At 42.5% G+C, this 22,500-nt stretch overlaps 2 protein-coding genes and 1 long non-coding RNA gene across 6 annotated transcripts in view; 2 read left to right on the forward strand and 1 right to left on the reverse strand.

The window, feature by feature from the left end:
* Positions 1–6,705: 6,705 nt before the first annotated feature.
* LOC135114256 (organic cation transporter protein-like) lies at positions 6,706–17,912 on the forward strand. Its single transcript, XM_064030097.1, has 11 exons — positions 6,706–7,133; positions 8,459–8,657; positions 9,017–9,120; positions 9,482–9,636; positions 9,788–9,997; positions 10,413–10,501; positions 14,111–14,226; positions 15,306–15,517; positions 15,992–16,173; positions 16,628–16,803; positions 17,108–17,912. Exons 1-11 carry the CDS (start codon positions 6,928–6,930, stop codon positions 17,265–17,267), a joined length of 1,809 nt encoding a protein of 602 aa, XP_063886167.1. The 5' UTR covers positions 6,706–6,927; the 3' UTR covers positions 17,268–17,912.
* The window catches only part of LOC135114257 (secreted frizzled-related protein 3-like), a 4,929-nt gene continuing 334 nt past the window's right edge, over positions 17,906–22,500 (reverse strand). The window contains exons 1-10 of one of the 4 annotated variants that reach the window (XM_064030102.1): positions 22,454–22,500; positions 22,021–22,181; positions 21,735–21,918; positions 21,202–21,540; positions 20,601–20,847; positions 20,276–20,305; positions 20,038–20,106; positions 19,514–19,679; positions 19,203–19,308; positions 17,906–19,038 (exon numbers count right to left, since the gene is read on the reverse strand). The exon at positions 22,454–22,500 is cut by the window's right edge and continues 334 nt beyond it. In XM_064030102.1, the coding sequence (XP_063886172.1) occupies positions 18,832–19,038; positions 19,203–19,308; positions 19,514–19,679; positions 20,038–20,106; positions 20,276–20,305; positions 20,601–20,847; positions 21,202–21,540; positions 21,735–21,737 (1,167 nt within the window). In that variant the 5' untranslated portion in view covers positions 21,738–21,918; positions 22,021–22,181; positions 22,454–22,500 and the 3' untranslated portion in view covers positions 17,906–18,831. Of the gene's footprint in view, positions 19,039–19,202; positions 19,309–19,513; positions 19,680–20,037; positions 20,107–20,275; positions 20,306–20,600; positions 20,848–21,201; positions 21,541–21,734; positions 21,919–22,020; positions 22,182–22,392 lie in introns of all 4 variants that reach the window. The other 3 variants (XM_064030100.1, XM_064030101.1, XM_064030103.1) reach the window with 3 other exon arrangements.
* LOC135114258 (uncharacterized) overlaps positions 22,489–22,500 on the forward strand; it is an 817-nt gene continuing 805 nt past the window's right edge. The window contains exon 1 of the long non-coding RNA XR_010275469.1: positions 22,489–22,500. This exon is cut by the window's right edge and continues 108 nt beyond it. This is a non-coding gene — a long non-coding RNA (uncharacterized LOC135114258).

Consider the following 22,500-nt stretch of genomic DNA (forward strand, 5'->3'; position numbering starts at 1 on the left):
GTTAGGTTATGCTAGGTTAGGTTAATGCCCTAGCGGGGAGGGGGAAAGTCTAGGGGCTAGGATAGGTTAGGGAAATTCGAAATATTAAGGTAAATTTCCTTAGAGTTTTTTTTAACACCCTTATTCACTTATTTTTCACCCCCCCAAAAAAAAAAAAAACCCGATTTTTCACAGGCCCCCAAGCTTGTTTGAGAGGTAAAGGGGGGGGTTGGAGGAATGGGGGGGCGGACTTCTTATCAAGAAAAACCCAAAACCTGAGAGGGAAAGAAGTGGATGTCATTGCCCAGGAGGGTAAAGGTCAGTGAGAAGGCTGTTAGTGAGGGAACGGTCCTGTTGTAGGGAGGTGGGAACAGCCTCAGGGATGTCGGCGAGGTCCAGACAGCAGAAAAGGTGTGTGAAGGAGTTGAAGAGGCAGAAGAAAAAAGCACGGGTAGCTGTGGTGGAGCTTTTAAGACAGCCAAGTGAGAGCCAAGTATATGAGGAAATGAGGCAGGAAACAAATAAGAGGATCCAGGAAGGTATCGTAAATATTAAAATTAAAACATGCAGGAATAGAGAGAAATACGGCGTAAGCTTCCACGGTAAATTTTCACTCTTTCACCAATCTCCATTCCTGACGAAACTATGTTTTTTTTTTTTTTTCTGGCAGTTATCAACCCATTTTGAATTAATCTGCTTTTTTTTTTTCCGCAAATCATTAGTTTTTTATTTTTTTTATCCCACACTAGACTCCCTATCCCCTCAGAAACTAAGGATTTTTCATAAAAACGAAAAGTAGATTAATATGAAACAAACCAAACCCTAACAAAAAAAAAAAAAAATAGTTCCGTCCTCACAAATACCTTTGTTAAACATTTGTTAAACATTTTCATTCCACAACGGTTTCATAGCCATTTAGAGCCGTGGAAAACCTCGTCACAAATCATTCACACCGCACGATTGATGTGTAGTTTTGGGATCAACTAAAATTACTTCCACTTCCATATTCTTGTGTCACTGAGCCGAAGAGACCAATTTTAGTCCAGCGCTTACACAGCCAAGAAAAGAACACGATGCATGATATCCTTACGTACATCAATGAGAAAGCAGGAAGAGCAAGAGGTTGATCATTCTCAGCTGAGGACACTGTATGTTCGTACATTAAGTTATTATTGTCACAAACACTCATCAACTTCAGTTTATATATATATATATATATATATATATATATATATATATATATATATATATATATATATATATATATATATATATATATATATATATATATATATATATATATATATATATATATATATATATATATATATATATGAGGAGTCGATCTATTCCAAGACTCAATTATGCACTTGGTTATGAGGGCCATCAATGATTTGTGTAGTTACATGGTGCCAAGAGTGAAGCTTACAACTTGCTGGTCATCTTGTTTCACCAAGAGTATAATATTTGGTTTCGTCTGGTCTTACACATATAAGGTTTGTCTTGCCTAAAGAAGACACAACACTAATTATTACAAAAAATTACGCCACACAAAGCCGCACCACACCACACAGCAGCACAACTCATGTCACATCCACACACGCCATACAGTTACATCACACCACACACCACAACTAACCACACAAGTATCCACATCACACTCAATCACACCACACGAAGCCATACCACACCCAAGCCATATCACAACCAGCATCACACCCAGCCACATCACAACAAACATCTTACCCTACACACCACCACGCCTCACGCACCACGCCTCACGTAACATCCAGCCACACCACGCCCCACGTAGCACCCAGCCGCACCGTGGACACAAAGCCACATCACGCCACACAACAACAGCCACACAACAGTCTATACCGCACTCGATCACTCAACACTCCATACCTCTCCCAGCCACACTACGTATCACGTGCGTCACAAGGCCCACAACACACAAAACTACATCAAGCTGCATATTTCACCAAGCCACATAACCGATAAGACACAACCACGCAAAAAAAAAATAAAAAATAAATAAATAAATAGAATAAAATAAATAAATAAATAAATAAATAAATAAATAAACAATAAAACACAATACTCATCACACTCAGCTACGTAACAACATCCATGACACGGCTATGAAAAATAAAATAATAATAATAATAATAATAATAATAATAATAATAATAATAATAATAATAATAATAATAATAATAATACTGCTTTAAAGTGGCAAACCTTTCCCAAACAACCTAAGCAGTTCAGTGGTTTTATACTATTGAGTTAAAAAATCACTTGTCACCTCGCGGGTCACTCATACGACCATCCCGCGGGCCCTTGTCTTAGTGGAATGAAGATGATATTTGTCAAGGGAAATTCTACCTTATATCGTAAATCGTGTCTGTGACCCCACTTGACCTGCACTCATTGACCTGCAGGACATGTGTCAGGAGATCTGGTGCTTCAAAGGACGGAGGCTGAGGAGCAAAGAAGAGTCCCGGCGTGTCTCCCTAGATGGCACCACCTGTGGCCGTAACAAGGTACCCTTCCATCACTCACACCCCAAGTCACAACCATACAACTTTCTTTTCTCCATCCCTGCCTCGTCCACCTTCCTAACGCTTCACAATTTTCCACATTTTCCATCTACTATCTCCCTTACCTCATTTCCTACCTCCCATCGATCTCAGCTATATCGAGTCATCCAAATACTGTCATTTATCTCCTATTCTTTCTTTCCCATATCTATCTCCCATTCCCAGGCTTTAATCCTTCATCTCGTAATTCTAACTTCTTATATCCTCCATCTCCTCTTTCTCCTCATCTCCCATCTTCTCCCTGTCAACTCTCATCTTCTGTACCCTGGAAGTACTCAATGTGACGAAGGTTGTGTCGCTGTAACGACGTAACAGTAGGCTTGTTTTCAGATTAAGTCTCTCTCTCTCTCTCTCTCTCTCTCTCTCTCTCTCTCTCTCTCTCTCTCTCTCTCTCTCTCTCTATGGAACTGTTTCGAGACCTTACTATATGCTCAAAAACTTTTAGTTATTTATTATTTTTATTTTTAAAGACAAACATGTCCATCTAAATATGTTTCTTTTAAAATTCTAGGGAAACAAGATACACTAGCAGATATTATCCTCTCAAAATCAAGAAAATTTTTGTACGAATTTCCGGAAATGTTCATAACACTACATCGCACGCTGTACTTTCTCCTACTCTCCTACGAACGTAAACTAGATGCAGCTTACTTAATGTTTACATTTTGGCACCAGCACTTACTTTAGCACCAAATGAACAATTCATCAATAACTATTATGATGGAAAGCCTCACTGTTCGCAGACAGCCGGACCTTTCACTAAGTTGGTTCTTCTAATCTAGAGTCACCCGCCATCGTTATTTTCTCTCAAAACTACCATTCTAGACTCCGCTGGTCCATTTAGGAGTCTATGTGTTCTTCATTCCCTTGCGGATGGTATGCCACTGGAAGTCAAGTATATTCAAAATGGTGAGATTTTTGTAACAATAGAGCTTTGTTAGATATTTATTGAAACCAACACTGACAACCCTTATCAACAAACAAAACAGAACATTCTCAAACATACGCACACAACCACACAAAGAACAAAACTTTTCTAACATCATTGTACACCACAATTCACAAACTACATGTCAGAATGACCTCTATTACACCGCACTTTAACACTTTACTAAACGCCAGCGTTATCTTATTCACCAGTAACCTAACCTAAACACATGAGTCAAAAACATAATACAAAATAACAAAACGCAACTACAACACATTTCCATAACCCTGAACTATTCTACGGCCAGTCTTTGGACAACCATTACTGGTTTGATCTAGTGGCGGTAAGAGAGGCGGGAACTTTAACTCCTGATGCAGCCTCCCTCTAATGACATACAGCCCACGTCTCAGCAAGCTTGATGCGATCCCTTCACGAGAGCACGTTACTATGTGGCCTCTGACGCTGAACGACGAAGGGAGCTGATTCAGGCGACAGCAGCCCTTGGTAGTTTCGACTCATTTGGAATCCAAAGATCTGCCTACACTTGCCTCTGTAGTCTGAGCGGTACCCCTGGGGACAAATGGGGTTGGGTATGTTGATGAGCAGCTCGTCCATGTCGACATCCCACGGTAGACCCGATGACTTGGGTAACACAGCCTCCAAAAACGGTGGTTGTGTGTCACTCTCCAACACAGCCTCAGTAGTGGTTGGAATCAGTGTGGTCGGGAAAACCTCGGTGGTGTCGAAATCCTGTGGTGTAGTAGAGATCTGATCCGTTGTCTCGGTGGTGTCTGACAGCGGTGAGCCAAACCAATGGTGGCTCAGTACCCGCGGCTGGATATGTAACGCAAGAACTCCTGAGTTCGACAGTGGCAGAGTAACAAGTACGGCGAAGACCACCACCGCCGTCACCACCCAACGAGAAGCGCTGGGAATCATGTTGCAGTCAACGTGGCCACACTGAAAATGGTAATATGGGCACGTGTTACCTTTTTCTTTCTCTGTTTTCTTCTTCTTGATTACGTTTCGGTACGAGAAGCAGCTATGGTAGTGGCGATGGTGGTGGTGGTGGTAGCAGCGCTAACAACAAGGTTTGAGGCGCGAGACAAGGCCGATGCGTGTGCGGGGAGTGCCGCAACCTGTATGCTGATTGTCTCGGCGGTCGGTAAGAGGAAGAAGAAAGACAGAGGTATCTCAGCTGACCTCCATAGTGATGCCAGACACTATCTGTATACTTGTCTTCTAAATTTCCCCCCCGGAATGATATACAGCTGACCTCTATACTGATACCATACACTGCCTATGCACTTTTTATCTTTGAGGTTCCCCTCAAAATAAGGTGCAAACATTCTTGTGATACATGAGAAAAATATCTGAGAATAAACTTTTCCTTGATTTCAAAGAACCTCACATAGCGAAGTGAAAGGGACGATTAACTAATGATTTATTCATAAGGAGAGACGCACCACTCCAGCAGCACACCGTGACGGAGTCCTCCAAAAAGCAGACCAGCACATCCGGGAGCCCGAGATTCGCCCACCTCCTCCCGAGTCACGTGTACAGCCTCAGGTCATGGAGCCGCTGCTGCAACATTCATGTCTTCCGTGTTGCATCACCTCCATGATTCACTGCCATGTGGTGAAATATGAACTTATTCAATCCAAGGGTAAGTGATGCTGTAAGTGGTACACTGAAGACAGCAAGACACCAAACATGGCATGGATAGACAAACAGGCTATACAAAGACAATTGGTGACCGATGCTATCAGTGATATAGCACAGACAGCAAGATATCGGACATCGCATAAATGAATATATAAAGACAGCTGATATACCACTGCCCGACCTGTGCCTGACATCCATGCCGCTGCTGTGATGTTTTCAGCACAGGAGTCAACTGAGAAGTATCCTAAAGAAGAAACACATTTTTTTTTTTTTCAACTGGAAACGAGCGTGAAGAAGTATCCGTTTTGTCGTGAAGGGAGTCACTACTATCATGAGGCACAAAAGACCAAGGACACCAGACAAGACTACCACTTATCGGCACTTCGAAGCATCGAAGGCGGGACTTCCTCACAAACACTGATACACTTGCCACCACTCGGCTCACCAACCATTCGTAATGTTGTATCCGTTCACGATAATAGATTTCATCCTCATACGGTTCATTACCTGACTACTTAAACAGATTATTTGCTTTATGGTCCTTCAAGACCTCGTTAGTCTGCCTTTAGCGACTGACTCATTGGTTTGGTTAATGCTCCGTAGTGTCGGGATCATGGTGCAGTCGCTCACCACGCATGCAGGTACGTTATCCGAGATACATTATTCATTAAACAGAAACTCCAAACACCAATTCATAGTTTTCCTACTGCATTAAGAGATTCTGTGTATGTGTTATACACAAATGTTCATCATGTTTAGTTACACTTGCATTGTTATATCTTCCTTGCTGTTTCCCAGGGATTATTGCAAGAGAGGATATAATATGCCATAAGAATTGTAATAACTATTGTTATTTTGCGAGGAAAGTTGTGAAAATAATAACATCACTATCAATGAAATTTATTATCAATATTTATCGTTGTCGCTGCTGGTGGTGTGGTGGTGGTGGTGGTGGTCGTGGTGGCAGTGATGACGATGGCTGTGGTGTATGAATATAGAAAGTACCATCATAAGGAAATGCATGATGTATGAAGATGAAGAACAGGGAAGTGACAAAGAAACGTATTTTGTGCAAGACGTGGGTGTGAGTGCAGGAAGGAAGTGCGTCACTGGGCCATTGTGTGGACGGGGCGATGCTGCGCGGCGTGATGTGGTGTGGTGAGGCGGTGTCACCACTGCCGCGGCTTGGCACACTCTTCCTTCTCGTCCTCAGATTATCGCGCTGATGATCGCAGGTCTGACATATCTGCACGACACATATAAACAACGCTTCCTTATTCTTTAGAAAAGTGGTTACTTTCTCTCGCAGAGAAGGCTCAATAAATTATTCCATGCAATTGTTTTTTTTTTTTTTTTTTTATGTAAAATTACATATGAAAATTATGTATGCATAAGTTTAGAATAGTTTTATGCAACATCCTCACCAAGAACAGAAAGTGGCCATCAGTGAATGAAAACAATAAATGAGAAGTGACACGATACAAGGTTATCAGCGGACGTCGCAGCGGTAATCCCAAGTCCCGTGCCTACCTTAGTCATCCAGCAGTACCCTGACCGCCGCACACGCGTGCACTATGGCCTAATTACACTCCAGTAGTAGACCATCTGAACACCCAAGCGGTGATAGGCGTTTTTTTACTGTAGTGCAGCTTTCGTGGTGACCCGTTTCCTTGAATCCCATATTTTTATCAGACTCGCGTGACGGTTTCCCATCGGCAGTTCTTCAAAGTCGATTAATCTGCTGTGTTTCCAATGGAGTCAGAGTATGTTGACTTCGACGACGTGTTGCCCTACGTGGGAGAGTTCGGTACCTACCACTGGCTACTGTTCTTCGGTCTCGCTCCTGCCTCCTTTAACCTGGCGCTCATCTACTTCGTGCAGTTCTTCATCACTCTCACGCCCGACTACTGGTGTGCTGTGGAGGCCCTGAAGGACGCTGGTCTTAGTGCAGAGGAAAGGTGGGCTTTTCTCCTCATGTATATTGCTTGCTTCATTGTCTCTCTTGTGGCGCCACCTTGTTCTTGTAGCTACAAAATACTTATTCAGACAATCGTTGGCTCACTCAGCTTCTAATACTATTTACTAGAGAGAGAGAGAGAGAGAGAGAGAGAGAGAGAGAGAGAGAGAGAGAATATATATATATATATATATATATATATATATATATATATATATATATATATATATATATATATATATATATATATATATATATATATATATATATATATATATATATATATATATATATATATATATATATATATATATATATATATATATATATATATATATATATATATATATATATATATATATATATATATATATATATATATATATATATATATATATATATATATATATATATATATATATATATATATATATATATATATATATATATATATATATATATATATATATATAATACTGGATGGCTTTTTATACATACGCAAACTATGATGTATTTATTTTTAACACAGCCATTATTAACCATACCATCAGATCCTTCATGTGACACAAACACTGCTTCCTATTCTCGGCAAAGACATTGTTGTTTTCATACCCCATTCCGTTTATTAGATACATGTTTCTGTTTTCACGGCGGGGAGCGATTTATTTCTTCGACTGGGTATCGTACGACAGTGGATAAACAGTGCGTCACCATCACAAGTAGGAAAAACACAGATAACAAATGCAACTTAGCCCCATCCTGCCGGCATCGCTCATAACACAGGAAGTAAGGGAAGCTGCAAGAAACCTTCAGGCCTACATGTGACACTCCCTGTATGAAACATAACTACCTTTTCCACTCATCATCCTCCTCCATAAATCTGGCTAATCGCATTTCAAAATTTCCATATAACTCAGCTCTAACAACCTGATTGCTGAGTCCATTTTTGAGAACTAATTTCTTCCTATTTCTATTAAAATTTAACTTTATCAAGCTTTATTTTTTGTCCTATTATAATTACTGATTCCTTATCTTTTCTATTTTTTTACGTTATTTTGCTTAGCATCATACAATCGACATGAGGAGACATTTAGCAGTCATAGAAATAGAAATAGATCGTCACAAGACTTTAGTTAGTGGTATAAACAAGATATGGAATCGCGTTTTCTGCCATAACTTGAGCACCACAGAAAATGAAAGAAAGGTAAGGGATGGTAAACTTTTACTTTTTCTTGTGTTGATCTGCTTGCAAATAGACCGCTACTCTTTGCTGTTGATTACTATTTGATTGTCTTTTACTGTCATAGCGTCTTGTCTTCCATAAAGGCGCAACTTCAGTGCTGTCATCGAGCTGAACTCCCAGGGTGAGGAAGAGAGGAGCCGTTGTAAAATTTACGATGTTGACTATGTGGCTCTGATGAAGGCGGGCGTGAGGACGGCCAACACATCGTGGCCGTCTCGAGACTGCCAGGCATGGGAGTACAACCTTACAACAGCAGGAAACTACCACAGCATTGTCTCAGAGGTAAAGGGTTTACCCAGTCCGTGATGGAAGCTAGGATACTGGTGGTTATAACAGTAGTAGTAACCTGATAGCAGTTAATGTTAATAGTTATTAATGTTGTTTCTGTTGTTGTTTGTAATCACGTAAGATATACTCATTACCAATATACAAACTGGTCCATGATTAGAGCTAGGATAGATGTAGTGGTAGTAGTAGTAGTAGTAGTAGTAGTAGTAGTAGTAGCAGCAGCAGTAGTAGTAGTAGCAGTAGTAGTAATAGCAGTGATAACAATAATAGCAGTTAATGTTAACGTAAGATATATCCATGTCTAGTATATAAATGCACGAGGCTGTGTGAGTGATGTATGCACTGGTCTCCAGCTGAACTGGGTGTGTGACAAGGACTGGTACGCGACGCTGGCCCAGTCCATGTTCTTCATCGGGGCGGTGTTCGGCGGGCTGCTCTTTGGATGGGCGGCGGACAGGTGAGCACGATGGATGCCCAGCTGATCGATAGGGAAGAACAAGATCACAACTTTTATTAACACTTACACTGATATGGCTTCTCCTCAAGATCAACAGAAGGGTCTAGTACAGGATTAGAGTGTATTTTCCAAAGACACTTGTTGCAGTGAATGGAGCTATCAAATTATTTAAAAAAAATTACTGTCTATATCAACAGGTGTATAGTATCATTAACAGTCGATAAGTTAGTGTTTAGTGTGTATTCGTGATATACGTGTGTTACTATAATATTATGTACTGCTTCTGCATCGCCTCATTTGAGTCAAGCTGCAGAGTCACTGCCAGTACGCCAGATTCATGTTAACGAAATGCGGGTGGCAGGTACGGTCGGGTGCCCGCGATGGTGGCCACAAACATCCTTGCCGCGCTCGCCTCGCTACTGACGGCGCTCTCCACCTCCTTAGCAGACTTCCTCGTGTACAGGTTCCTAGCTGGCATGACCTTCGACAACATCTTCGTCATGATGTATGTGCTAGGTATGTAGGCTTCCTCTCGTGTCATGGCCAATTATGTTTTTTTTCTTCTTTTTTTTTTTTTCTTTTTAGAAAACTTGCCTATATGTTGTTCATTGCACCAATATGTTATTTATTTTATTTTACGTGGAGCTTCCCATGTTCTGTCGTGCAGTATTGGAGTACGTGGGGCCTCTGCGCCGCACTTTGGTGGCCAATCTTGCTATCGCGCTCTTCTACATGGGGGCCACCGTGGCGCTGCCGTGGCTGGCGGTCTGGGTGGCTAATTGGCGCCTCCTCACTGCCCTTGCCTCCGTGCCTATGATTGTCTCCTGCATCGCTCACTGGGTCCTACCGGAGAGCGCTCGTTGGCTCTTGTCTCAAGGTGAAGCCTACTGCTCCTCCTCCTGTTCTGTGAATCATGGTGTAGCGTCAGGTTCAGCGTTTGATGTCCCACAGATTAGATTATTTAACTTAGGTTCTCTTAAACTTTGACTGTAAAACGTTTTGTGCCCGTGCGTACATAAAGATTGAAAGGAAGATTTACAATGTTTCACTTCATAAAATTCTGTTTATAGCAACAAAGCATTATGATGTCTTTATAGTAGTCATTTTTCCTTATGCTGAATTATTTTACATTAATAAGTGCCTCAGCCTCGAGTTCAGCGCCACAAGTCTATATTTTTTCGTCTCAGATTCACCACAAAGAGCAGTTATTGTTTGATTTTAAAAATAAACGAGGTGTTTCTTTTTGTGTGACGTGACCGCATGCTGTCCCTCCATCGCGATATTCTTTCCAGGCCGAGTAGAGGAAACGATCAAGATTCTGAAGAGCATTGCTAACCTGAACGGTCGAATCATCCCTCCTAATATGGTGCAGGGCCTCAGGGTGAGTTCCTCAACAGCCCATTCAGGTTCATCTTTACTTCATCTCTTCTTCGATTCCTCCTGACTTTATTCTTTCTTCATTGTGTCTTTGGGTAAGTTCGGATCTTGCTACCTTGGCTCCTCCTCAAGCTTGATGAAATGGTCTGGTGCAGTACATATTATAATAACATCTCGAAAGACACCAGTGATAATTAAAATCAATTATTCCCTGTAGTTATGATTTCCCCATTGAAATCATCTAGCGTCACAGAAATTAGGCAGTAAGTGTCATACTACTATTTTAAATCAAAAGGTTGATGCAGGAAGACCACAAAAGAGAGGAACCAGAGATCATTTTCCCAAATACTTGTCGATTTTTTTTTTTTTTTCTGTATGAGGCCCAAGTGGAAGTTATTGGGATTTTCAATGTTTTTTTTTTTTATTATTATTCTAGCACCTAACCAAAAACATTTCCAATAACTTTACTTCTACATCTTTCCTTCCTTTATTTCAACTTGATGGCACCACTGTCATCTTATTTATTTCTAAAGCTGAACTCTTCACTCACACCTTTGCTAAAAAAAACCCACCTTGGATGATTCAGGGGTTGTTCCTCCCTCTCCTCCACCATCTGACTACTTCATGCTACCCATTAAGATCCTTCGCAGTGATGTTTTCCTCTTTTAGAGATTTTGGTGAAACTTTTGCTGTTGCCTTGGACATATCAAAAGCTTTTGATAGAGTCTGGCACAAAGCTTTGATTTCCAAACTACCCTCCTCCGACTTCTATCCTTCTCTCTGTAACTTCATCTCAAGTTTCCTTTCTGACCGTTCTATTGCTGCTGTGGTAGACGTTTGTCACTGCTCTTCTCCTAAATCTATTAACAGTGGTGTTCCTCAGGGTTCTGTCCTGTCACCCACTCTCTTCTTATTATTCATTAATGATCTTCTAAACCAGACTTCTTGTCTTATCCACTCCTACGCTGATGATACTATCCTGCACTTTTCCACGTCTTTTCATAGACTTCCAACCCTTCAGGAGGTAAACATTTCACGCAGGGAAGCCACAGAACGCTTGACTTCTAATCTTTCTAAAATTTCTGATTGGGGCAGAGCAAACTTGATATTGTTCAATGCCTCAAAAACTCAATTCCTCTATCGATCAACTTGACACAACCTTCCAGACAACTATCCCCTCTTCTTCAGTGACACTCAACTGTCCCCCTCTTCTACACTGAACATCCTCGGTCTGTCCTTTACTTATAATCTTAACTGGAAACTTCACATCTCATCTCTAGCTAAAACAGCTTATATGAAGTTAGGTGTTCTGAGACGTCTCCGCCAGTTTTTTTCACCCCTCCCCAGCTGCTAACTCTGTACAAGGGCCTTATCCGTCCATGTATGGAGTATGCTTCACATGTCTGGGGGGTTCCACTCATACTGCTCTTCTAGACAGGGTGGAATCAAAAGCTTTTCGTCTCATCAACTCCTCTCCTCTAACTGACTGTCTTCAGCCTCTCTCTCACCGCCGCCATGTTGCATCTCTAGCTGTCTTCTACCGCTATTTTCATGCTAACTGCTCTTCTGATCTTGCTAACTGCATGCCTCCCCTCCTCCCGCGGCCTCGCTGCACAAGACTTTCTTCTTTCTCTCACCCCTATTCTGTCCACCTCTCTAACGCAAGAGTTAACCAGTATTCTCAGTCATTCATCCCTTTCTCTGGTAAACTCTGGAACTCCCTGCCTGCTTCTGTATTTCCACCTTCCTATGTCTTGAATTCCTTCATGACACTTATTCATCAATTTTTGACTACTGCTTTGACCCCTTTATAGGACTGGCATTTCAGTGGGCATATTTTTTTTATTGGATTTTTGTTGCCCTTGGCCAGTGTCCTTCCTACATGAAAAAATTTAAAAAATGCCCTCGTTGGCCTTAACCCTCGGAAGGCTTATGGATCTGATGGTGTTCCTCCTGTTGTTCTCCGAAACTGTGTTTCCGTGCTTGCACTTTGCCTAGTCAAACTCTTCCAACTCTGTCTATCAACATCTACCTTTCTTTCTTGCTGGAAGTTTGCCTACATTCAACCTATTCCTAAAAGGGTGACTGCTCAAATCCCTCAACTATCGCCCTATTGCTTTAATCTTCTACCTCTCTAAAGTTTTTAATCTATCCTCAACAGGAAGATTCTTAAACATCTATCACTTCATACCTTTCTATCTGATCGCCAGTATGGGTTCCGTCGAGCCGCTCTACTGGCGATCTTCTGGCTTTCTTTACTGAGTCTTGGTCATCCTCTTTTAAAAATTCTGGTGAAACTTTCGCTATTGCCTTAGACACAAAGCTTTGATTTCCAGACTATCCTCCTACGGCTTCTATCCTTCTCTCTGTAACTTCATCTCAAGTTTCCTCTCGGACCGTTCTATTGCTGCTGTGGTAGGCGATCACTGTTCTTCTCTCAGGTCTATTAAAAGTGGTGTTTCTCAGGATTCTGTCCTGTCAATGATCTTTTAACCAAACTTCTTGTCCTTACGCTGATGATACCACCCTGCACTTTTCCACGTCTTTCCGTAGACGTCCAACCCTTCAGAAAGTTAACAGTTCACGCAGGGAAACCACGGAACGCCTGATCTCTCTCTAAAATTTTTGATTGAGGCAGAGCAAACATAGTAAAGTTCATTGACTCAAAAACGAATTTTTTCCATCAATCAACTCGACACAACCTTCCAGACAACTATCCCCTCTTCTTCATTGATACTCAACTGTTCTCTTCTACACTGAACATCCTCGTTCTGTCCTTTACTTATAATCTAAACTGGAAACTTCACATCTCATCTCTAGCTAAAACAACTTCTATGAAGTTAAGTCTTCTGAGTCGTCTCCGCCAGTTTTTTCTCATTCTTCCAGCTGCTAACTCTGTACAGGGGCCTTATCCATCCATGTACAGAGTATGCTTCACATGTATGGGTGTGTTCCACTCATACTATTTATAGACAAGGTGTGATCAAAAGCTTTTCGTATCAATTTCTCTCCTCTAAATGTCTTCAGCCTCTTTCTCATTACAGCAATGTTACATCTCTTCCTGTCCTCTACCGCTATTTTCATGCTAACTTCTAATCTTGCTAACTGCATGCCTCCCCTCCTCCCGCGGCCTCGCTGCACAAGACTTTCTTCCTTCTTTCATCCCTCTTCTGTCCACCTCTCTAATGCAAAAGTTATTCTCAATCATTCATCCCTTTCTCTGCTTCTGCTTCTATGCCTGCCTCTGTATTTCCTTTTTCCAATGACTAGGACTTTCAAGAGGGAGGTTTCAAGACATTTATCCTGCTTTTTTTACCATTCTATCTGACATCTGTATGGTAACTTGCAATAAGTGGACCTTATTTTTGTTCATATTTTTGTTGCCCTTGGCCAACATTAAAAAAAAAAAAAAGAAAGAAAGAAAATCTGTTGATATGTTACAAAGATTCCACATCATCAATTAGAAAAAGATCCATGAAAACTAAGTTGACTATCTTTGTGGCCTTTGAAAATAGTCTTATGGGAGTCCAAAGCGCATACGTGCCCAGTCATTGCATGGTTCATAGTTGCAAACAAATAGGCACCTAATGGCGAGTCTTGCCTTCCCACACAGAGGACCGCCCTGCAGGAGTTAGAAGACACGAAAACCAAAGACCTCTCAGCGTCAATCCTGGACCTCTTCAAGACTCCAAGGCTGCGCCGCATCACCATCGCTGCCAGCGTCCTGTGGTGGGTGTTCCTCCATATCCCTGTCGTGATTGAAAAGAGCTTTTTACCTATCCATATTTTGTCGTAACCTTTACTGCGGAAAACACCACATCTGAACTGTTTATCATATTTGTTTTACACTATAGATCTTTGTTCCTTCCACTGTATCTCCGTTTTGAAGAAGAGTTAGTTGTGGTTGTTGTTTTTTTTTCATAGAAGTTACGCTTTCTGCAGTAAAAATTCCATAAAGATATCTGACATACTAAAAAAGAGACGGAATTAAAATGTGACGTTGGAACTCCCATCCCTAAGCAAAGCAGATAAACCGTAATAATACAGCCATTCATGGTAACAAAGAACACCACAGCGAGCTCAAAGGAGACGCGTAACAAGGCACAATGATTAGGGTTCTTTCCTCACCTCGTCGTGGGGGACAAGAACAATCCCCCGACACAGGAAGGAAGCCGCAGCCGGTCGGTGCTCCTGTGATGTGCTTTAGATAAGTACTTGGATTAGTGAGTGTGAGTATAAACCAGGTGGAGATTAAATAACTTACTGATGAATCACTCTGGTTGTTTATACGTTTCTTCATTAGTGAATATCTATAGTCTTGAGTAATTCATGTAATTGACAAGTATATCACTACCTGCGTTTTTTTTTTTTCTTCTTCTCTTTTCTTTACGTGTGTTTTTGCGTTGATATGAAGACTTCAGTGCCAAGCTGCTGCCTCTCTATTGACAACCTCTTTATGTAGTACCTTTTACAATCGGGACTAGTCTCCCTCCCTCACCCATCTAAACACACGCGAATGTTTATATTTCTACCGTAACCTTTTTTATTTATTTCTTATTATTTTTTTCTATTATTACTAGTATTGCTATAAGAAAAGGTGTGTTCAGTTCTCCGACTTAGAAACAAATTCACTCAGTCTTTACTACATCTCTTGCGAGTAACAGAAACAATTTCAGTATAACAACTCTTTTCTTCATTTCTTGCGGGTAACTTTCTTCCTGTTAATGTGCTTGCGTCAGCCTGCATCACCTGCTGTCCTCTCGCAGTGCGTATCTTATTGTCTCCCTGCCTTTCTCTCCCTCCCACAGGATGTTACTGAGCATTGTGTACGACGGCCACGCGAGGAACGTAGCTAATCTCCCTATGGACGTGTTCAATGCCTTCACTATTGCCTCAGCCACGGAGCTTCCCGCTGACCTCCTCCTCATCGCCACTCTCGACCGCTGGGGGCGTCGCTGGTTGGCCTTTGGTACCCTTGTGTTCTCTGGTTTCTTCAGCATCCTCACCCTCGCCTTTCCAGGTGCTGTTACCGCTGGACTGAGGAGCGAGCCCAGAGTGGCGTGCAAGGATGTGTGTTGTGTGATTAGTCCAAGAGCCTGATCGTTTATATTTTTATGTCTCCCATTCTTAAATGCATTGCTCCCTCATCAAGACTATTTTCAAAGGCCACGGAGATTGTTAGTCTGGTTCTCATAGAGATTTTTCCAGTTGATGATGCAGAATACTTGTTAAACAATCACTGCAGTCATGAAAATACTCTTGAAGTCTCCAGTAACACCCACCAAAGCCTGTTGAGATTGTCGAGATTAGACTCCAGAACGTTTAAGAACACTGCCTTGAGTTACACAAATTGCCCTTTCCTGCACTGACACCGCGGAGACTAGTCAGGCATATCTGTACTTCTCTAACATCTAACAAACTCCTTCACTCCTTATTATCTTATTGATCACAAAGTTAACCATGTAACCTAGCGATGTCTCCTCTCTCGCACCAGACGATCCCTTGGCCGTGGCGGTGCTGGCGATCATCGGGAGGTTCTGCGTCAACATCACCTACAACATCGGCCTGCAGTACGCCGCCGAGCTGCTCCCGACTGTAGTGCGGGCGCAGGGTGTCGCTGGCGTGCACATAGCCGGTTACGTGGCCGCCCTCTTGTCACCAGTCATCGTGTACATGGTGAGTGCGGGCGTCAGACACTAAGGAAACCCATTATTATTTATCTACTTATTTTATTTATGTGTGTATTCTTATTCTATTTATTTATTTATTTATCTTTATTAACTTTTTTTTTCATTATTCATCCGTCTGTCTCTATCTACATAAAATTTCCAGCAAAGGAAAGATCTAACATTAGCACGTCTTTTGTCAGCGAGTGAAGTTGCATTATATTTCAGGAGATGTGATGGATTGTGCATTGCTCTAGTAATGATAATGATGGTGCCCGTACCTGCTTGCGTGTGTGTGTGTGTGTGTGTGTGTGTGTGTGTGTGTGTGTGACGTGCAATTATGATCAACGCACAGTTCTAAATTTGCTTCTGACACCTAGTACACACCTTCTTCCTCACCTCAAACTGTGGCAAAGTTCACGCTGTACGTCTGAGACCTGCAGACTTAACTCTTCGGTGCCCAGGGCTCGATCAACAAGTTCATCCCTCTGGTGGTCCTGGGCGTGGCCGCCGTGACCGGGGGTTGCATCGCCCTGCTGCTGCCGGAGACGCTACACAGAGACTTGCCTCAGACGCTCGCAGACGGAGAGCAGTTCGGCAAGGACCAGAAATTCTGCTACTTCCCTTGTATCGCGGAGGAGTAAGTACATGGAGGGTAGTGATGTGTTTTTCGAAATGTCGTCACGCCATCTTACCTTGTGGAAAGTTTGGATGAGAATAAGAACAGGGACGAGATGAAATGAGACACCAGGGATATGTACTTGAGATAGGCTGTAGATGACTAAAATATAATGTTTTCTGATAACTGGATCTTTAGTGACAACAATTGTTTTCACTTCGTCATGTGTTTTCTCACCACCACAATCCACTCATTTGTCTAATATATGAACATTAATTACTGCCTTTAAATTTAACCCACATCGTCTTCTGCATCCCCCGTACAGCACGCAACCCACGCATCCATTAAGCCTCGGAGAGATTGGACAGCAACCGTCTTTCATCCGCCACCGGTCCAGCCTAAGAGCTTCCCTGCGTGGCGAGACCTACCGCTCCTCCCTCATCAAGCACCGCAGAGAGGTCATCTACTTACCCATGTTGGACTGAGATACCCCCTTTCGGTCCGCTCCAGCCCTCCAACCAATGCAGAGACGGTCTGGGGTATCGAAAAGCACACATTTGCTTTGCTTTCTCATCACGACTATTTTCAAAGGCCACAGAGATGATTGCCGGGTTTTCAAGAGTGTTTCGCCTGTTAACAATGTAGAAATATTGTTAATTTTATCATTAGAACTAAAAAAAAAAAACACCTTAAAAACCCGTGTATCTTCAACTAGAGCCTTTTGAATGCAGTAGAGGTGCAGCTCAGAAATGTTTCAGAATAATGGGTGTCACATTGCACCATTATAGTATGCTTGGGTGGTAGTAATGCACGTAACGTAGAACAAAAGCAAAGTAGCAGGCGATTTTCAGTTGATGGTAATTGTGGTGGTGACAGTTCAGGAGTTATGGAGATGGTGGTGGTGGTGGTGAAATTAAGCGGTCACTCTCTGCACTTCCTCTCCTTTTTTTTCTTTTTTCTTTTTTTCCTGTTTGGTTTGGTTTTATTTTCTTGTATTTTGTTTTATTTTATTTTATTTCTTGTTTTGTTTTAGTTTGTTTTGTTTCTTCTGGAACAATTTCCCGAGCATTCTGTGTGGGGAAAATTTCGTGGTATAATTTCATCATAAATGAAAAGAACTCAATCCTAATAAAACTTTTATTGACGGTACTAATATAAAGCAACTACGCACGTGTACGTATAAGACCCAGGGAGATGTATCAGGTGAGTTGTCACGGGTGTTTCTCCCTACGATGATGTACAGTCATTGCTAAACTATCACAAGAATCATACAAACACCCTTGAAAAGAAACAATGACATCCACCACTTCGAGCCTGTTCCGTGTTGTCGAGACAGACGCCGAAACTTTAGAGAAGGTTGTCTTGTGACTGACGACAACAAACGAGGAATATATGTACACCGGCCACACATCAGCTAACGGTGTATTTTTTTTTTTTCTTTCTGTGGTTTAGTTGATTCATTCGGGTTACAGAGCACGAAGATGGCCCCTGACCCTCCACAACTGAACGCAGTAAGGCCTGTATTCTAAAACCCTTTTGCTCTATCATAACGACTAATCTTAAAGGTCACGGAGATGATTTAACGGGTTCTCAAGAATGTTTTTCATATTAATAATGTAGAAATTTAGTCAGTATGTCATTAGAACCGTAAAAGCACTCGTACAAACTCGTGTAACTTCAACTAGTCTAGAGTTTGGTGGAGGTGCGGCGCATAAATGTTTCAGAATATGATCCTAACCCCCACATTAGGTTCGGTACTTCTCGAAACGCGGAACAGAATCTTTTGAGTAGAGACGAACCTGTTGTGCATTACTCATCTGTTTCATTACTCGTAGGTTGCATATACGTGTGGTTTTTAGACTATACGCGAAGGAAAGCTCTATACCGTATGTTAGATTTCATACAGTCATTAATAATACGTCATAAACTGATATTTGTGATATTTCAGATATTTACACAAGACAGCCTGTAACCTAACACTGATCAGTCGATGTGTTAGGATTACAATGCTGGTTGCGGTCGCGGTGCTTCCCTTACACTCCTCTTCTGTCACCTCCCTCCTGATTTCTCCTCTTGCTCACGTCTTTTAGTGATTCTTCCCTTTCTTCTTCGCCTTCTTCTTCTCTTCCTCCTCCTCCGTTTCTTCTTCTTTTTTCTCTTGTAAATATTTCTGATCTGGCTGCGGGAGGGTGTGGGCGCGTAGTGGGCGGGGCTGGTGCTGGGGACGGGGGTGGGGGCGGCCTCAGCTTCCCATTTCTGCAAACAGGTAAGTAAAACATCATTCGTGTTTCTCCCTCTGTAGCAGCAGCAACAGTAGTAGTAGTAGTAGTAGTAGTAGTAGTAGTGGTAGTGGTAGTGGTGGTGTTGGTGGTCGTGGTGGTGGTGGTGGCAAACTCAACAAATCCCAGAAGCTAAACTACCTTGATTTTCCTAGCGTACTTCTTCATGTAGGGGAGTGCAAGACTGCCCTCGGGAAACAGGAGGCAACTGTTGGCGAAGTCCTCCCACCCCAGCATCAGGTACTCTCTGTCGAGGACGTGGCGAGATGTTAGTACAGAAGTAATACTAAAAATGGAAACATGTGGAATCGAAAAAAAGAAAAAAGAAAGTAAGAAAGAAAGAAAACGAAAGAGAAAAACCGGCATATAGTTTTCGTCTCGTGGTGATGGAGGAATAGGAAGAGGAAAATACGAGTGTCCATGCACAGTGCAGGGCAGCGGCAGGTACTCACTGATCTATGTCAAGTGATGGGCACACACAGGATCGGTTAGTCCACAAGTGTCCGTCTTGACCAGTCGCCACCCTCACCCGGCCCTCCCGCACCACCTCCTTCACCGCCACCGTCGTGAGGGTCAGTTCGCCAAACGTCTCCACACTCTTCACGGTCCCGCGCACCGCTGAGGAGAGACAGAGTGAGTCCTTCAGGGCGAGGAAAACGACTGATTGATCAAATGATTCGCAAACTGGTTGATTTAATGCGCCTTAAAGTAGCAAAATAGGAAGCAAAAGACGCCACTCAGTATGTGCCGTTCATTGCCACATCAGTGGATCTTACAAGGTATTCATATTCCGAAACAGTTATCTGATGCTGAGCCGCGTAATAGCAAAAGAAAAAAGAAAAAGCAATGTTAGAAACCAGTCATTAGCTATCAGCGTCAGCCCCGCGCCTCCACTGCCCGGCTTGTATTTCACACTCGTGTTCTGATGTTGTTGACTTGTAAGACAGGTCGTAGCAGAGAAAGTAAAATGACTCACCGTAGTGAAACCCAGCCTTCTTATAGAGCCGCTTGCGAAGCCCCCGCTGAGGCTGACACAGGCAGGGAGCTGATCACGGAAGGGAGGGAAGCAACGGAGGTTATAAGATCCAAACATCAGCGCATTCATGTACGAAAGGGGAAAGAAGAAGAAGAAAAAAAGACATTCGATACTGCATTGAATAATTCACTTGATATAGTTATTTAACATGTGCAGCACGTGATGACAACTTGCCTACCTTGTTCTTTCGGCGGTGGAGGTGTCACGTCTGGTGGAAAGACGGTACAAGAGGAAAAGATTGTCAGTGTGGTGCTTAGAGGTGGTGAGACGTATGTGTGTGTGTGTGTGTGTGTGTGTGTGTGTTGTATTATATTGTTCATTATTTACCATCTGTGTAATATTTCAAGACTCTCTCTCTCTCTCTCTCTCTCTCTCTCTCTCTCTCTCTCTCTCTCTCTCTCTCTCTCTCTCTCTCTCTCTCTCTCTCTCTCTCTCTCTCTCTCTCTCTCTCTCTCTCACACACACACACACACACACACACACACACACACACACACACTCACCAGAAATGATGGCCTGTGGAGTGATACACACGCCACGATCGTACCAGGGCAAGGCTTCGCAGGCGAGAGCAGGCGGCCAAGGGATGTCAAACTTGGCTAGCAGCGGCTCGCACCCATCACGCGCGTCCTCACACACACTGCGGCAGGGCGGGATGGCTTCACTTACAAAGTCCACCGTGCAGATCGGGGCGTACATGGAGCACAGGAAGAACTCCAGCTGATCCGAGCACTTGGTCCATCCTAAGAGCTGTGGAAGTAGAGGTGCTTGAAGCGGACCTTTTTTTTTTTTTTATTATTGTTGTAATTTTATTTATTTATTTATTTATCTATCTAATATATATATATATATATATATATATATATATATATATATATATATATATATATATATATATATATATATATATATATATATATATATATATATATATATATATATATATATATATATATATATATATATGTATGCATGTATGTGTGTGTGTGTGTGTTTCTGTCGTTATTTGTACGTTGTGTGTACTCGTATGCAAATGTACAATTTTGCGAGTGAAGGCTGGTGAAGCAGAGTGGCGCGTGAGGTGCCTGCAAGCACGACACTCACCTTGAACTGCTCGATGGCCAGCTGTGCATTCTCCTGCGTGGAGTGGTGGAGGAGGTTGGGCAGCCGTGTAAGGTTATACGGCATTTGACGACACATGGGAATCTTTATCTCCTCGCACTGAGGACCAAATTGTGCCAGAGCCGTGCCCAGGAAGCTGCACACCACGGCGGCCACCACGCCCATCAACTGGGGCGCGGGGATGCACAAATACACACAAGGAGAAGGGGGCGTTTCTGAAGGTCTTCGGTAGACCATCTTTTGTATGCTGACACTGGCTGGTCCCTGGAGCGCGACGTCAATGCTTAGACTGGTGGACGGACTGGGAAGTGACGGCTGCGTCTGTTGGACAGAGAGAAACACGCTAGTCTGCTATGTGAGTTGCAAGACAAAAATCTGAATCCGCAAAAATTAAAAGATATTTTGTATATTATTTATTCACACAATTCATCAAATAAGCACCACTAAAAATTTCTATATGTAAGTACAGTGCTTACTGCACACACACACACACACACACACACACACATACAAACCATGTATGGCGCTGGAGGCGACACTGTCGTCAGCTGTGACCGGTTGAAACGTTTTATTGGTCATTATGAGCGTTGAGAGGGTTTTTGTGTTTGCTTGGCAGCAGACACTCTCCGCCCACGCTGCATCATTGTGCGCCGCCTCTTCAAAACCAATAATCGTCGCACGTTTCCGAAATTAATCGTCCTGAAGCGAGTGCAGGTTTATAGAAGTTGAGAAAAGAAGAACGATCCTCAGAATGCCAACACCAATAAACATTATTACAGGTTTTCCGATAGGATTCATTACCTTGCTGTGCCGGCATCTGTTTGATTACAGGAACAACATAACGCCGCGTCTTATCGCCTGACCCGGGTAACACTCGTCACCACTCCGCAGCCGTTCGCTCACCAACTCCCTCCAGACAACGTGTGTGACAACTGTCAGGCGCCACTCACTTGAACACTATCCTAAAGAATCAAATACGAAAAAAAAAAAAAGTCGCGTGGAAAAAAAAAATAAAACTCAATAATATTCAGATACGTTAATGATGCCTTCATTAGCTGACGTAGTAGGTCTACACACCACGTGTTTACCAGGGCACAATCTAAATATCAGCTGTGGAAGCGACATTTCCAAGAAGAAAAGAAAGAAACACCTTTTATAACAGTTGTTTCACACCTGCAAGGTTGGAGGGCATCACACTGTACATGCAGACCTACAGATCTACAGACCTACAGACCTGCGTGACAGGGTTTGTTGTGATGTCCTCACACACACGTTGCCAGG

Source organism: Scylla paramamosain, chromosome 27 (genome assembly GCF_035594125.1).
Source record: "Scylla paramamosain isolate STU-SP2022 chromosome 27, ASM3559412v1, whole genome shotgun sequence".
Classification (NCBI taxonomy): domain Eukaryota; kingdom Metazoa; phylum Arthropoda; class Malacostraca; order Decapoda; family Portunidae; genus Scylla; species Scylla paramamosain.